Source organism: Anolis carolinensis, unplaced genomic scaffold, assembly GCF_035594765.1.
Source record: "Anolis carolinensis isolate JA03-04 unplaced genomic scaffold, rAnoCar3.1.pri scaffold_13, whole genome shotgun sequence".
NCBI classification, from domain to species: Eukaryota; Metazoa; Chordata; class Lepidosauria; order Squamata; family Dactyloidae; genus Anolis; species Anolis carolinensis.
Window position 1 is genome coordinate 18,701,129 of NW_026943824.1, and position 17,646 is coordinate 18,718,774.

Here is a 17,646-nt window from a genome sequence, read left to right on the forward strand (position 1 = left end):
TGCCTCAGGAAAGGTATATAGAGGCTCAGCCCTGTCTCATGCCCTTGGGAAGAGGCTCCGCCCCCACCCTTAGCCCCGCCCTTTAGTCCTAAAAGGCCTCTCAGGAGAGGTATAGAGGCTCAGCCCTGTCTCACGCTCTCTGGAAGAGGCCCCACCCCCACCCTTAGCCCCGCCCTTTAGTCCTAAAAGGCCTCTCAGGAGAGGTATAGAGGCTCAGCCCTGTCTCACGCTCTCTGGAAGAGGCCCCGCCCCCACCCTTAGCCCCGCCCTTTAGTCCTAAAAGGCCTCTCAGGAGAGGTATAGAGGCTCAGCCCTGTCTCACGCTCTCTGGAAGAGGCCCCGCCCCCACCCTTAGCCCCGCCCTTTAGTCCTAAAAGGCCTCTCAGGAGAGGTATAGAGGCTCAGCCCTGTCTCACGCTCTCTGGAAGAGGCCCCGCCCCCACCCTTAGCCCCGCCCTTTAGTCCTAAAAGGCCTCTCAGGAGAGGTATAGAGGCTCAGCCCTGTCTCACGCTCTCTGGAAGAGGCCCCGCCCCCACCCTTAGCCCCACCCTTAAGTCCTAAAAGGCCTCTCAGGAGAGGTATAGAGGCTCAGCCCTGTCTCACGCTCTCTGGAAGAGGCCCCGCCCCCACCCTTAGCCCCGCCCTTTAGTCCTAAAAGGCCTCTCAGGAGAGGTATAGAGGCTCAGCCCTGTCTCACGCTCTCTGGAAGAGGCCCCGCCCCCACCCTTAGCCCCGCCCTTTAGTCCTAAAAGGCCTCTCAGGAGAGGTATAGAGGCTCAGCCCTGTCTCACGCTCTCTGGAAGAGGCCCCGCCCCCACCCTTAGCCCCGCCCTTTAGTCCTAAAAGGCCTCTCAGGAGAGGTATAGAGGCTCAGCCCTGTCTCACGCTCTCTGGAAGAGGCCCCGCCCCCACCCTTAGCCCCACCCTTAAGTCCTAAAAGGCCTCTCAGGAGAGGTATAGAGGCTCAGCCCTGTCTCGGGCTCTTGGAAGGAGGCCACGCCCACTCTTCTAGCTCCGCCCTCTGTGTCCCAACAAGCGCCTCAGGAGACGTATAGATGCTCAGCCCTGTTTCGGGCTCTTGGGAAGAAGCCACACCCACTCTTCTAGCTCCGCCCCCTTTGTGTCCTAACAGGCGCCTCAGGTGCTCAGCCCTGTCTCTGGCATTTGGGAATCACTGGTCTGAACCTGTTTAGCTGCTTCTGGTCCCTCAGTTTCATCAGTGTTATACTTATTTATTTATGCAATGCTTTTGGCACAAAATAAATAACTAAATCAAAAACCTTATTCTGAAATACTAGGCTGCAAGACTGAAACCCAATGCTATATTTCTGGAATATAGCAAGCAGGATGTCCAGGTTGTTTGCAAAACGGAACCTTTTCAGCAGCACGGCAGTGTCAACCCAGCTTAGCATGTCCAAATAGGTCTAATATCCCCTCTGTGCACTCAGCAGTACAATGACAACATGGTATGTTTGCGAATAATATTCTTCTCCACACAAACGCCAATCCGTCTGTCCCTTGAGCCTGTCGTAATGCCACACATCTGTAATCCCCTCTTTCCCGCCACTAGATTATGTCATGTCTCGGAAAAGCTCCTCTTTCGTCTGGCGCAGAAGTGTCAAATTCAGGAACATGAACAAATCTGAAGAAGCCAAGTTTTGCGGTCAGCGTTTGCCAAGGAGCTGGATATATAGATCTATCGATCTATATATATAAAAGGGTAATGGAATCACGACACCGGACAAAACAACTAAACTAAATGCCCCACAACTTTGAAAATTGACAGCACAAACTCTCATCCATGTCTCTACGTTCATACAACAAAAAGAAAAGAAAAATAAAGTCCTAGCCACAGCAACGCATGGCCGGGCACAGCTAGTCTATATATATAAATGTAATGTACGTTTGTAGGACTGAGTAAACAACAAAAACACTGAACCAAATCACACCAAATTTGGCCACAAAAGACATAGCCATCCAATCTATGTCTTTCAATAAAAAAACTTAGAAAAATAAGGTCCAAATTAGATGACGAGGAAGAGCCGTTTTCAACCCTGGCTGCCAGTCAGAAGGGTAGGTCCTTTAGGCCCTGCCCACTTCTTCTCCTAGCAACCCACTCGGCCACAATGGCGCCGAGGGACAACCGAGGTTCAGTTAGACCTCTTCTACACTGCCTATAAAATACAGATTATCTGATTTGAACTGGCAGTGTAGACTCAAGGCCCTTCCACACAGCTATATAACCCAGAATGCCAAGTCAGATAAGCCACAGTATCTGCTTTGAACTGGATTATCTTGAGCCCACACGCGTTGCTGTGGCGTCGTCCTAAGTGGGATTCCTAGGGGAATCCTTTGTTGGGAGGTGTTAGCTGGCCCTGAATATTTCCTGTCTGGAATTCCCCTGTTTTCAGAGTGTTGTTCTTTATTTACTGTCCTGATTTTAGAGATTATATTGTTCTGTATTATTATACCACAGTAATAATTATATATTATATTTATAATCCTATATTATCTGCTTCAAACTTGATTATACTATGAGGCCCCTTCTACACAGCTGTATAAAATCCACACTGAACAGGATTATATGGCAGTGTGGGCTCAAGATAATCCAGTTCAAAGCACATACTGTGGATTATCTGCCTTGGCATTCTGGGTTATATAGCTCTGTGGAAAGGCTTTGAGTCTACACTGCCATATGATCCAGTTCAAATCTGATAATCTGTCTTTTATAGGAAGCGTGGAAGCGGCCCAACCGAACCCTGGCTGCTAGGAGATGAAGTGGGCGGGGCCTAAAGGGGGCAGGGCCTACCCTTCTGACTGGCTGCCAGGATTGAAAACGGCTCTTCCTCATCATATAATTTGAACTGTATTTTTCTAGGTTTTTTTTAAATTGAAAGACATAGATTGGATCGCTATGTCTTTTGTGGCCAAATTTAGTGTGATTTGGTTCAGTGGTTTTGTTGTTTACATCCATCTATATATATAAAAATGTAACGTATGTCTTTTGTGGCCAAATTTGGTGTGATTTGGTTGAGTGGTTTTGTTGTTTACATCCATCTATATATCTATATATATAAAAGAGTGATGGCATCATGGCGACCCACAAAACAACAAAACTACAGGCCCCCCAACCTCGAATTTGACAACACAATCCATCATCCACGCCTCTAGGTTGATACAACTAAAAGAAAAGAAAAATAAAGTCCTAATTAGAGAGAGAGGAATAATTGCTTTTATCCAATTGCTGCCAGTTAGAAGGCTAAGCTCCTCCAACTTGGTCTCCTAGCAACCCAATAAAAAATAATAAAAAACACTAAAAAATTAATACAATAAAATACTATAATAACAGAAAATAACTAAAAATAATACAAGAAAATAATAAAATATAATAAATAAAAATATAACTTACAATAAAATTAATAAAAAATTGCAAATAACATCAAATAAAAATTACACAACAATTTTTAACCAATACCACACCACTTTGGCACAGCAACACGTGGCCGGGCACAGCTAGTATATATATATGTAACGTATGTCTTTTGTGGCCAAATTTGGTGTGATATGGTTCGGTGGTTTTGTTGTTTACATCCATATATATATATATATATAAATGTAATGTATGTAGGATGTCACTCCTTTACAGATGTATGGTGTTCAGATTGTTCAAATACGGGAAACGGGGTATATAAAAACGAGGTTATTTCTTTTCCTTTTTTAACACTGAGAGTCTGATCAAGATGTCAATTCATACCATTGTTGTGAATACACCACTCTCTCAGCTGCAGTTGTTTATAAACAGATTGCATTGTATATCAAATTGCATTGCTGGTGGCACAATACCAGTTTATGCCCATTAAAAAAAACCCGTATTTCTTTGTTGAGAAGTCTATGAGCAATTACTGAAATCATTTCTGTGTTTTACAAATCAATGCCTAACAGCCAGGACACGGCCACGCGACACATTCCAGCGAGAAAACACTGATCCTGAATCTAATTTACTATGATAACTATCTTGCCAGGCCAATAATCTTAATAGAAAACTTGCTTTTTTTGACATTTCTAATTATGAAGACGCTATCATTCCTCGGAGACAAATCGCAATTATTATTGCCTTGCTTTGTCGGAGCGTGTTTCCCCCGTCTTCCTGATCGACTCATGCGCATAAACAAACCGCACTCAAAAAGTAACCGTACATTCATTAGGCGAGCATGAGAATGAATTCCCCATTAAAAATAGTTATCGCACCACTTAACCGCTAATTAGTTCATCACAATCAATGCTGTCACCGGGAATACTAAACTGCTTTGCAAGGATTATCTATTTATCTGATTCAGAAGGTGTCTTTCCAGGCAGAAATTCAGAGAATTGCGGTGCTTTCTCTTGAAGGGATGGAAAGGCTTGTCAGGCAAAAAAACCACTTCTTTATTTTGTGGGAAATGGCTCTCCTTGAAAACTTGCTCTCCTTGAAAACTTTCTCTCCCCAAAATGTCACTGACTTGTGACTTCATCGCATACAACCTGAACGAAGTTGAGGAGTCATAAGCGCCTTCAAATCAGTTCTTTATCACCAGAGGAAAACTGTGTCTTCATACATAGGCCATTTGGACTGAGGCTGAGGATTGCTCCGGCATTCACAGCCATTGAGAAAGAGGGACCTGGAAAAGCTTCTCAGCTGCAGAGCTCCTTGGACTTAAGACAACCAGAGACTGACTCTGTGTCTTCAAACATAGGCCATTTGGACTGAGGCTGAGGATTGCTCCTGCATTCACAGCCATTGAGAAAGAGGGACCTGGAAAAGCTTCTCAGCTGCAGAGCTCCTTGGACTTAAGACAACCAGAGACTGACTCTGTGTCTTCAAACATAGGCCATTTGGACTGAGGCTGAGGATTGCTCCGGCATTCACAGCCATTGAGAAAGAGGGACCTGGAAAAGCTTCTCAGCTGCAAAGCTCCTTGGACTCAAGACAACCAGAGACTGACTGTGTGTCTTCAAACATAGGCCATTTGGACTGAGGCTGAGGATTGCTCCAGCATTCACAGCCATTGAGAAAGAGGGACCTGGAAGAGCTTCTCAGCTGCAAAGCTCCTTGGACTTAAGACAGCCAGAGACTGACTCTGTGTCTTCAAACATAGGCCATTTGGACTGAGGCTGAGGATTGTTCCGGCATTCACAGCCATTGAGAAAGAGGGACCTGGAAAAGCTTCTCAGCTGCAGAGCTCCTTGGACTTAACCAAAGACTGTAATGTATATTTTCCTTTATTCCTTTGAAACTTCCAGCTTATTGGGATAACCTTTTGTGAACAATAAAACCAGTTTTTGAGTTTTCTACAGTGTTCTGGTCCTTGGGAGTTCCAGTTTCCCTAAAAGAGGGCAAGAAGCAATCCCCTGGGGAAACATGTCACGTCCATGCCTCTTTCGCTAAGAGTTACAGCCCCAGGCGCGACGGCTTCTAAAGCAGTGGTTCCCAACCTTTTTTAAAAAAATCATCTTTATTGGCTATATGCATAAAGTCTCTACAGCTCAAGGTTTTCCATATATGATAAAAAAAGAGAGAAGAAAAGAGAAAAAAGAAAAATCTTTAAGTAAAAGGTAAAGGTTTCCCGACTGTGTCCGACTCTGGGACTTTGGTGCTCATCTCCATTTCTAAGCTGGAGAGCCAGCGTTGTCCGTAGACTCCTCCAAGGTCATGTGGCCATTGGCATGACTGCATGGAGCGCCGTTACCTTACCTATTGATCTACTCACATTTGCATGTTTTCAAACTGCTAGGTGTAGCTGGTTAGTAGCCAGTTGCAATAAATCACTACTGACTGAGAGGTCATGAATTCGAAGCCAGCCCAGGTTGGAGTGAGATCTTGACCATTAATAGCCTAGCTCGTTGCTGACCTATGCAGCTCGAAAGACAGTTGCATCTGTCGACTAGAAAATGTAGGTACTGCTTTATGCGGGAGGCTAATTTAACTAATTTACAACACCATAAAAACTTCCACCAGCATGTGGAAGAATGAGGAAGTACTCCATCAAGGACTCGGTGTCACAAGTGGACAGTGAAGCGACAGCTCCCCCTGTGGCCAGAATCAAGCATTCGCTCATAAAGCAGGAAGCTGGAAAATGTTAAATTGCCTCTGTGTCTGTCTAGATATGTCGTATGTTTAATGGCATTGAATGTTTGCCATGTATATGTGCCTTGTGAGTCCGTTTCGGGGTGAGAAAGAAGGGTGGAATAATGTAAATAAAATAAATAAATAGGTTGGCAGAAGCTAGAGCTGACAGCGGGAGCTCACTCCTATCCTGCAAATTCAGTAGCTCCGTGGTTTAACCCACGATGATCCATTATTGAGTGTGGCACCTTTCCCTCGATCCCGAAACTGGAAAAATTGTACATCAATTTGAAGTCTATTTTTAATTGTGAAGAAATCCCACCCAATTGCACCATCCTGTTTGAACTGCTTCTGCCAATTACACTTCTAATCTCTTTTTTGGCCTTGTTGTTCATAATGTATGAGTTATTTTAATGTTGATTAGTTTTTGCAATTCAAAAAAAAAAAGAGGAATAATAATAATAATGAGGCGCCCAGACGACCACGGAACGATGCCACCAATAAATTTAACGTCAAAGAAGCAGGAGAAGAGTGGAAGCAGGACCAATTTACTTGGAATATATTACATGTCAAATAGAGAAATGAACTATAATTTATGTTGTGACATTTTCAACAGCAAATACATTCTAGCCCAAGCAATTAACACGGGTGCTTTTGGCAGGCTTTAGAAGATTACTCATAGGGTGTGTGTCTGTGTACCAGAGGGTTACAATAACAAATTAATACAAAACCAACGGCGCACACAAAAGAAAATAGCAAAACCTCCTCACACGCATTTCTACCTTGCCTAGCAGGCAGAAAGTCTCTACAGCTCAAGGCTAATGATAAAAATGTATTTGCTGGATATAGTAACCCTGCACAGACTTGGCGGGAAGATAAGATATATAACAATAGTCGCTTTTGGAGAGAAGGGAAGTGAAGAGAGGCCCAATTTGTGAAACTCAACTCAGGCAGGGGAAATCCTTTTTTTGAATCCCACCACTGCCTCCAATTGAGGAGATGTGCGTGCGTGTAAGAGGGAGGGATGAAGGATGTGTGAATGTATGACTGGGAGGATTTAGTGGATAAGGAAGGATAACAGAACTGATGGGTTTAAATGAGTAAAGATGGTAACTTATATAGAAAAGTACGGTAACTTATATAGATAGGTACGGTAACTGCCACCAACGTGAGGTAATGGTCTTCCTTCAGAGCTTACAGAGAGGCAAGGAGACTGATCTTTATGAACAATAAAACTCAAGTTTATTTTGGTACATAAGCGTGTGGTTTCAATCAGTAAACGTTCCGGATCTTAAGTTACAATGTAGTCTTTCTTGAATGGATTTATCTTAAATAACTTCTCTTCGAACAGTAAATAAAACACCCGGTCAACTTATATCACCAGCCTTTCCCGTGAGTGAACAATAATAATAATAATAATAATAATTTTATTCTTATATCCCGCCCCATCTCCCCGGAGGGACTCGGGGCGGATTACATGGGGCCATGCCCAGACACGACAGCACAAATCAGATAAAACATTAAACCGAGCAGTAAAACTTCAACATGATTAAAAACAGTCATAAAAGTCAATATAAGCCGCCGTCCTTAGCTGATTCCCACAGCTCCTAATCTTTTCAAAACCTAACAGCAACAGATCCTCTCAAAACCCTATCAGCAACTGAACTTTTTTAAAAAAGGGAATATGCTCCAACTGTCAACTTAGCCACGCCCCCTTTCCTCTCCCAAGGGAAGCTGCGTTACCATAGCAACCTACCCAACACTGCTTCTACGCTAGGCTTTTCCTTGCTAATATATAACTTTTATTTTTTCTTTAACCAACAAACAAATAAAATCATATCAATAATCTCTGTTTAACACATAACCTCTCTACAGGAAGCAAATGATACGGCACCCAACTGCTCACAATCGCTCCATTTGAAGAGAAGATTTGCACCTCTTTCACTCGAGATTGGTCCATGGCCCCATAGCAAAATATCTGGATGGTTTGCAGCTATCTCATCCTAGATCTGCCTCTCGAAAAAAACTAAAATATTGGGATAGAGGACTTGCAACTCTCTCATTCTAGATCCTCCTCCCTCTCATTCTAGATCTGTCTCACTCCATAGCAGAACGTTTGGATGGAAGACTTGAAACTCTCTCATACTAGATCATGAAAACCCACTGGGTGATCTTGGGCAAGTCACACATTCTCAGCAGCAGAAAACCCAATGAAATAGGAAATAACACTTGAAACTATCTCATTCTAGATCCTCCTCATTCTCATTCTAGATCTGCCCCACTCGAAAGCAGAACATTTAGATGGAAGACTTGAAACTCTCTCATTCTAGGTCATGAAAACCCACTGGGTGATCTTGGGCAAGTCACACATTCTCAGCAGCAGAAAACCCAATGAAATAGGAAATAACACTTGAAACTCTCTCATTCTAGATCCTCCTCATTCTCATTCTAGATCTGCCCCACTCGAAAGCAGAACATTTAGATGGAAGACTTGAAACTCTCTCATTCTAGGTCATGAAAACCCACTGGGTGATCTTGGGCAAGTCACACATTCTCAGCAGCAGAAAACCCAATGAAACAGGAAATAACACTTGAAACTATCTCATTCTAGATCCTCCTCACTCTCATTCTAGATCTGTCTCACTCCATAGCAGAACATTTGGATGGAAGACTTGAAACTCTTTCATTCTAGATCCTCCTCACTCTCATTCCAGATTTGCTTCACTCCATAGCAAAACATTTAGATGGAAGACTTGCAACTCTCTCATTCTAGATCCTCCTCAATCTCATTCTAGATCTGTCTCACTCCATAGCAAAACATTTGGATGGAAGACTTGAAACTCTCTCATTCTAGATCATGAAAACCCACTGGGTGATCTTGGGCAAGTCACACATTCTCAGCAGCAGAAAACCCAATGAAATAGGAAATAACACTTGAAACTATCTCAATCTAGATCCTCCTCACGCTCATTCTAGATCTGTTTCACTCCATAGCAGAACGTTTGGATGGAAGACTTGAAACTCTCTCATTCTAGATCCTCCTCACGCTCATTCTAGATCTGTCTCACTCCATAGCAGAACATTTGGATGGAAGACTTGAAACTCTCTCATTCCAGATCCTCCTCACTCTCATTCTAGATCTGTCTCACTCCATAGCAGAACATTTCGATGGAAGATTTGAAACTCTCTCATTCCAGATCCTCTTCACTCTCATTCTAGATCTGTCTCACTCCATAGCAGAACATTTAGATGGAAGACTTGAAACTCTCTCATTCTAGGTCATGAAAACCCACTGGGTGATCTTGGGCAAGTCACACATTCTCAGCAGCAGAAAACCCAATGAAACAGGAAATAACACTTGAAACTATCTCATTCTAGATCCTCCTCACTCTCATTCTAGATCTGTCTCACTCCATAGCAAAACATTTAGATGGAAGACTTGCAACTCTCTCATTCCAGATCCTCCTCAATCTCATTCTAGATCTGTCTCACTCCATAGCAAAACATTTGGATGGAAGACTTGAAACTCTCTCATTCTAGATCATGAAAACCCACTGGGTGATCTTGGGCAAGTCACACATTCTCAGCAGCAGAAAACCCAATGAAATAGGAAATAACACTTGAAACTATCTCAATCTAGATCCTCCTCACTCTCATTCCAGATTTGCTTCACTCTACAGCATAACATTTGGATGGAAGACTTGAAACTCTCTCATTCTAGGTCATGAAAACGCACTGGGTGATCTTGGGCAAGTCACACATTCTCAGCAGCAGAAAACCCAATGAATCAGGAAATAACACTTGAAACTCTTTCATTCTAGATCCTCCTCACTCTCATTCTCGATCTGTCTCACTCCATAGCAGAACATTTAGATGAAATACTTGCAACTCTCTCATTCTAGAGCCTCCTCCCTCTCATTCTAGATCTGTCTCACTCCATAGCAGGATGTTTGGATGGAAGACTTGAAACTCTCTCATTCTAGATCATGAAAACCCACTGGGTGATCTTGGGCAAGTCACACATTCTCAGCAGCAGAAAACCCAATGAAACAGGAAATAACACTTGCAACTTTCTCATTCTAGATCCTCCTCACTCTCATTCTAGATTTGCTTCTCTCATAGCATAACATTTGGATGAAAGACTTAAAATTCTCTCATTCTAGATCCTCCTCACTCTCATTCTAGATCTGTCTCACTCCATAGCAGGACGTTTGGATGGAATACTTGAAACTCTCTCATTCTAGATCCTCCTCACTCTCATTCTAGATCCGCCTCACTCCATTATCATTTGTTTGGAAGACTTGAAACTCTCTCATTCTAGATCCTCCTCACTCTCATTCTAGATCTGCCTCACTCCATTATCATTTGTTTGGAAGACTTGAAACTCTCTCATTCTAGATCCTCTTCACTCTCATTCTAGATTTGCTTCACTCCATAGCAGAACATTTAGATGGAAGACTTGAAACTCTCTCATTCTAGATACTCCTCACTCTCATGGTGTCTCAAAACGGCCTGCTGGTGTACTGGTTTGAGTTGTACTATGATTGTGGTTTGATTCCCACTCAGCTATGGAAACCCATTGGGTGATCTTGGGCAAGTCACATACTCTCCGCCCCAGAAAACCCAATGAAACAGGAAATAACACTTCCAAACCAGGACCAGATTTTTGTTATTATTAAAAATGTTTTTTTAATAAAAACTTTGAAAATTCGCCAAAAATCTGAGGATAGGTCAAATATTCCTAAATTTGGTGAGCTAACAGTGGGAAATGTGTTCTATCACTGTAGCAATTTTCATTAGGTTAGCTCAAAAATGAGGGAGAGAAGAGTCCCTCAAGTTTCCCCATTGGCAATAATGTTTCCCTTCATGCACATGTGCATCCGCCATTAACGAGGTACATACAAAGAATCGGAACTTTCGGAAAGTTTTGAATTTTTTCCTTCCAAATTCAGAAATGACTTTAGATAGCCGCCACTATCACAGGCCACTGTGACCACCAGGAATGACGGACCTGGCCCAAACTTGACACACTTAACCCCCATGACGCACTTTACGTTCTGGTGCCGTTTGCGGGACGATGGACCATGGGTGATGGGATTTGTAGTACTTTCAATCGCTACGACTCCCACAGGCCACTGCGACGCCCACCAGTGACGGAACTGAACCAAACTTGGTCCACAGCGCCCCCTACTTTCGAAGCGAGTATTGAACCATTTTTTTTCATGGATTGCACATGCCTACTAATCAAGGCAAGTATTGCCGGATAAGCTGCAAAGCCAACTGTGCATGGTGGCTTTGTTGTTGTTGTGTCCAAATGCAAGATGCTCTAGAAGTACATGGGAGCTGCACTTGTGTCTTGCTTGCCTGACTCAATCCTGTTCTATAACACTCCCCGACTAAAGGGATTAGAGAAGATGATACACAAAAGCACACACACGCACACATGCTTCAATAATCCTCTAAACATTGCATAGTTGGTCTATCTTTAATGTGATCCCCGCTAATCCAATTAAAGCTCACAGGAAATCATATCTCAAATGCCACGCTTCAATGTGATTTGCTCTGCATCAACTAGCCACTCATTAATATGACATATTTCCAAGGGTGTTTTCCTGCCTTTTTGAATTGCCCGAGATCTATATCTATATAATAATAATAATAATAATAATAAGAAGAAGAAGAAGAAGAAGAAGTTTATTTATATCCCGCCTCCATCTCCCCCGAAAGGGACTCGGGGCGGCTTACAGCAAAATCGGATACAAAACAATACAAAATAAAATATGAAACATCAGAGAACAAAAACAATAATAATATATACACAGTAACCGGGGGAAAAAATCTATCTATATAATAAAAGTCAGTGTTTGTATGCGGGTATGTATGTATGTATGTATCTGGGTATGTGGAAGCTTTCTTTTTTTTTTTTAAGTAAATTTTTATTGCAAACATTTATAATATTGTGATTACAATGACATGACATAACTATAACAGACAGTGAGAAGAAAAAAAACACCCCACAAAGAGAAACAAAACAAAACAGCCAACAACAACATAAAAAAAGGTATGTGGTAGCTTTCTGATTGGCCGCCACTATCACAGGCCACTGTGTCCACCAGGAATGATGGATCTGGACCAAACTCAACACACTTAACCCCCATGACGCACTTTATGTCCTGGTGCCGTTTGCGGGACGATGGACCATGGGTGATGGGATTTGTAGTACTTTCAATCGCTACGACTCCCACAGGCCACTGCAATGCCCACCAGTGACGGATCTGGACCAAACTCGACACACTTAATCCCCATGATGCACTTTATGTCCTGGTGCCATTTGCGGGAAGATGGACCATGGGTGATGGGATTTGTAGTACCTTCAATCACTACAACTCCCACAGGCCACTACAGTGCCCACCAGTGACGGATCTGGACCAAACTCGACACACTTAATCCCCATGATGCACTTTATGTCCTGGTGCCATTTGCGGGAAGATGGACCATGGGTGATGGGATTTGTAGTACCTTCAATCACTACAACTCCCACAGGCCACTACAGTGCCCACCAGTGACGGATCTGGACCAAACTCGACACACTTAATCCCCATGATGCACTTTATGTCCTGGTGCCATTTGCGGGAAGATGGACCATGAGTGATGGGATTTGTAGTACTTTCAATCACTACAACTCCCACAGGCCACTGCGATGCCCACCAGTGACGGAGCTGGACCAAACTTGGTCCACAGAACCCCCATGAACCCCTTTCCGTCCTGGGGCAGATTGGGGGAGGATGGACCAAGTAGCTTCACTCACTTCTTGCTCTGGGAGTTGTAGTTCACCCTTATACAGACAGCACTGAACCCAGCCGACGTCGGATCTGGACCAAACTTGGCACACAGCCCGATCATGCCCAACTGTGCATACAGGCAGGGTTTCGGGGTGATTGAACTTTGCTCTAGGGGAGTTGTAGTTCACCCTTATACAGACAGCACTGGACCCAGCTGACGACGGATCCGGACCAAAATGAAGTGATATTTCCTCACATCCCAAAGCAACTCAATGCCCTCTACTAATAACCCAGGCACCGCCGGGTCTCCAAGCTAGTCTATATAATAAAAGTCAGTGTTCGTATGTGTGTATGTGGCAACTTTCTGATTGGTGGCCACTTCCACAGGCCACTGCAACCCCCACGAATGACTGACCGGGACCAAACTTGACACACACACACACCATGACCCACTTTACATCCTGGTGTGGTTTGGGGGAGGATGGATAACATATGATGGGATTTGCAGTACCTTCACTCACCTCCACAGGCCACTGCGACTCCCACCAATGACGGATCAGGACCAAAATTGGCACACAGAGCCCCCATAACCAACAGAACATATTGGACAAGATTGGTGGAAAGGGAGTTATAGTTCACCTGCATCCAGAGAAACAGTGATTCCCACCAACAATGGACCGGGATCAAGCTTCGCACAGAGAAGCCCAATGACCAACTGAACATACTGAAGGGGTTTATGGGAATGGGCCTTGATTTTGGGAGTTGTAGTTCACCTGCATCCAAAGACCACTGAATCCATCCAACAACGGATCTGAACCACACTTGGTACACAGACCCAAAATGGCCAATGTTGAATATGTCAGGGGATGATGGGTAGCAGAGTGTAATCCAAAAATTCACCATCCCGGTCTTCACCTCCTTCTCCAGACTGTCTCCCGGTGTGGAAAAACAGCACTGGACAAACACACTCCAGCAGACAAGGGTTCGGTTGGAAATCCAACGGCAATATATCTTTATTTACATGACTATATACAAACAGAGCAAATCAGTCCTTCCTCCATGAGTGCTCTTGCCGAAGCGACTCATGCACACACACACACTGCTCTTCTGAAGACACTCCTCTGCATTCCACAGGACAAGAAAGAAAGTCCCGGTCAAAACAAACTTGACCCCATTGGTCCTGTGATACGTCAATCATAGCAGACTCTCATTAACTCCATAACTGCTGAAATGCCTTGCCGAAAAACTAACACATAAGGCATTTCTAATAACCCAGATTGATTTTAACATTTCACAATACACAATACCCTGACAGAATATTGGCAGAGTTTGGGGAGGATTGACCCACGATTCTGGGAATTGTAGTTCACCCACTTCAAGCTGAGAATACCTAACATTCAAATACAAATAACCCGGGCACCGCCGGGTTCCCAAGCTAGTCTTAATAAAACGATTCGGCGGTCTCTTGCTTACATCAAACTAGTTGTTTCGAGTCTACCAATAACGGCGATTAAGGCAAGCGCATTCGAAAGAACATCCCCATTATGGCAAAGGAAGGGTTAACCATGCCTCGGATTAAATTGCTTTGGGAAAAAATTAACAAGTATTTAGTGTCATCATAATAACCAGCATGCATTTCCATCGGGGCATATGGACCTTTTACAGCAGGCGGATTGCAGCGCGACTGTGAGCGCACCGTGTGTTGCTTTTAATTACATATGTGCCTGCTGAGGACATATGATCGAGTTTAGCAAAGTTAATTTGCTATCAGCATGAGAGCGGGGATAAATTTGGAATATTACACTCTCGCCGGTTTTCTGGACGAACATTTATCCTCAGCAATGGGACCAATTGAAAGAGCATAAAGATCCCATAAGGTGCCAAAGAAAAAGGGAAGGAATACTAAACACAACCGGATTGCAGGCTTGTTGTATGTTTGTTCCAGCAGCATTCTCTCCTGACGTTTCGCCCACATCTATGGCAGGCATCCTCAGAAGTTGTGAGGTATGGAGAAACTAAGAAAGGAAGGTTTATATATATCTATGGAAAGCTCAGGGAAGGAGAAGAACTCTTGTCTGTTGGAGGCCAGTGTGAATGTCGCAATTACCGTATATACTCGAGTATAAGCCGACTCGAATATAAGCCGAGGCACCTAATTTTACCACAAAAAAACCCTGGGAAAACATTTGACTCCAGTATAAGCCAGGACCGGTAAATTTCAGAAATAAAAATAGATACAGTATTACATTTATTTTACTCTATTTTTATTTTTATTATTATTAAAACATTTATTATTTCACTCTGATATTATTATTATTATTATTATTATTATTGCATTTATTATTTTACTCTATTTATTATTACTTGTATTATTTTCCTGCATTTATTATTATTATTATTATTATTATTATTATTATTATTATTATTATTACATGTATTATTTTAATCTATTATTATTAAAAGGATACAAAAGCACATTGACATTGAAGAAGATGAGAATAATGATTTGATCAGAGTTGGACAGTCTTAGCTTAAATGTGAGCTTTATGTAAATATTCAAAAACATTTAACCTACTGATGCCTCAATTCATGTACTTTTATTGGTATCTATTTTTATTTCTGAAATTTACCGCTCTGGGGCTTATACTGGAGTCAAATGTCTTCCCTTTTTTTTGTGGTAAAAATTAGGTGCCTCGGCTTATATTCGGGTCGGCTTATACTCGAGTATATACGGTAATTGCAACATTCACACTGGCCTCCAACAGACAAGAGTTCTTCTCCTACCCTGGACTTTCCATAGATATCTAAACCTTCCTTGCCTGGTTTCCAATATACCTCACAACCTCTGAGGATGCCTGCCATAGATGTGGGTGAAACGTCAGGAGAGAATGCTTCCAGAACATGGCCTGGAAAACACACTACAACCCAGCCGATTGGATGTTAGGAACGATGAGAGCTGAAGTCCAAAACACCCGGAGGAGGGCCAAAGTTGGCCTATGCCAGGAATCAATCACCCCTTCAACCCCGTTTGTTTGCTTGTTCCACGTACCTTGGAGTGGGCAGAGCCGCGTCACTTGTTCCGGCATGAGCTTCCCTTGCCTGTGCCTGCAGTACGTCTCTGCAATCTCCTGCCGGCACGGCTTGGACTTGGCTCTGGACAGCGCGGAGAGCGCCTCCTTGCCCGAGATCTCGCACTTGGGCCAGGATGGCTCGTATCCCGGTTCCGGGGAGCCGTTTCCCCCCGGCTTCCACGGGTGCTCCCGGGCCGAGGGGTGGGTGTCCTTCCGTGGGATCGGGTGGCCCTCCCGCAGAACCTCGTTGGGATTTTTCTCCTTGGCCTTCTCCTCCTGCTCCAGCTTCCTCCTCAAGCGCTCCTTCTGTCTACTCACGGACTTCTTCACCAGTTCCGGCTGGTGTTTCTGCTTCTGCGTCCTGGGAGCAAAGTTGCTATTGTCCATGTTTTCAAAGTCCTTGGGAACTGAGTTTTCATTGTTGCTGTCTGTCCGCGTTTTCTCCTTGGGCCTGTGGGACAGGTAGCCGTCCTGCGGAAAGAAGAAGGGAAGCAGTTACAAAAGTTTATTTACGACACCGTAAAAACTTCCAGCAGCGTGCGGATAAGGAATGAGGAAGTACTACCATCAAGGACTCAGTGTCACAAGTGGACGATGAAGCGGCCAGAATCGAGCAGACCCTCATGAAGCCGGAAGCTGGAAAATGTCAAATTGCCTCTGTGTCTGTCTATATATGTTGTATGTCTAATGGCATTGAATATTTGCCATGTATATGTGCATTGTAATCCGTCCTCAGTCCCTTTCGGGGTGAAAAAGAATACTGCAAATAAATAAATAAATAAGTCAAGTAGAAAATTTAGGTACCACTTCATGTGGGGAGGCTAATTTAACTAATTTACGACACCGTAAAAACTTCCAGCAGCGTGCGGATAAGGAATGAGGAAGTATTACCATCAAGGACTTGGTGTCACAAGTGGACGATGAAGTGGCCGGAATTGAGCAGACCCTCATGAAGCCGGAAAGCTGGAAAATGTCAAATTGCCTCTGTGTCTGTCTATATATGTTGTATGTCTAATGGCATTGAATATTTGCCATGTATATGTGCATTGTAATCCGTCCTCAGTCCCTTTCGGGGTGAGAAAGAATACTGCCAATAAATAAATAAATAAATAAATCTGTCAAGTGGAAAATGTAGATACCGCTTTATGTGGGGAGGCTAACTTAACTCATTTACGACACCGTAAAAACTTCCAGCAGTGTGTGCAAAAGGAATGAGGAAGTACTACCATCAAGGACTCGGTGTCACAAGTGGACGATGAAGTGGCCGGAATCAAGCAGACCCTCATGAAGCCGGAAAGCTGGAAAATGTCAAATTGCCTCTGTGTCTGTCTATATATGTTGTATGTCTAATGGCATTGAATGTTTGCCATGCATATGTGCATTGTAATCCGTCCTCAGTCCCTTTCGGGGTGAGAAAGGATACTACCAATAAATAAATAAATAAAATCTGTCAAATAGAAAATTTAGGTACCGCTTTATGTGGGGAGGCTAATTTAACTAATTTGCGACACCGTAAAAACTTCCAGCAGCGTGCGGAAAGGAATGAGGAAGTACTATCATCAGTTAGTCTCCAGCGTTGATATTGTATGTTTTATGTTGATTTTAACGATTGTTTTTACTGTAATTGATGTTTTTATTGGATAACTGTTTTATTGCTGTGTTTTGATATTTGATTGTTTTATCGGGCAA

General features: G+C 43.3%; 1 protein-coding gene across 1 annotated transcript in view; it reads right to left on the reverse strand.

The window, feature by feature from the left end:
• xylt1 (xylosyltransferase 1) overlaps window positions 1-17,646 on the reverse strand; it is a 133,591-nt gene that overhangs the window by 55,763 nt on the left and 60,182 nt on the right. Inside the window, exon 3 of the mRNA XM_062964580.1 lies at window positions 15,936-16,428. Within this exon, the coding sequence (XP_062820650.1) occupies window positions 15,936-16,428 (493 nt within the window). The remainder of the gene's footprint in view (window positions 1-15,935; window positions 16,429-17,646) is intronic.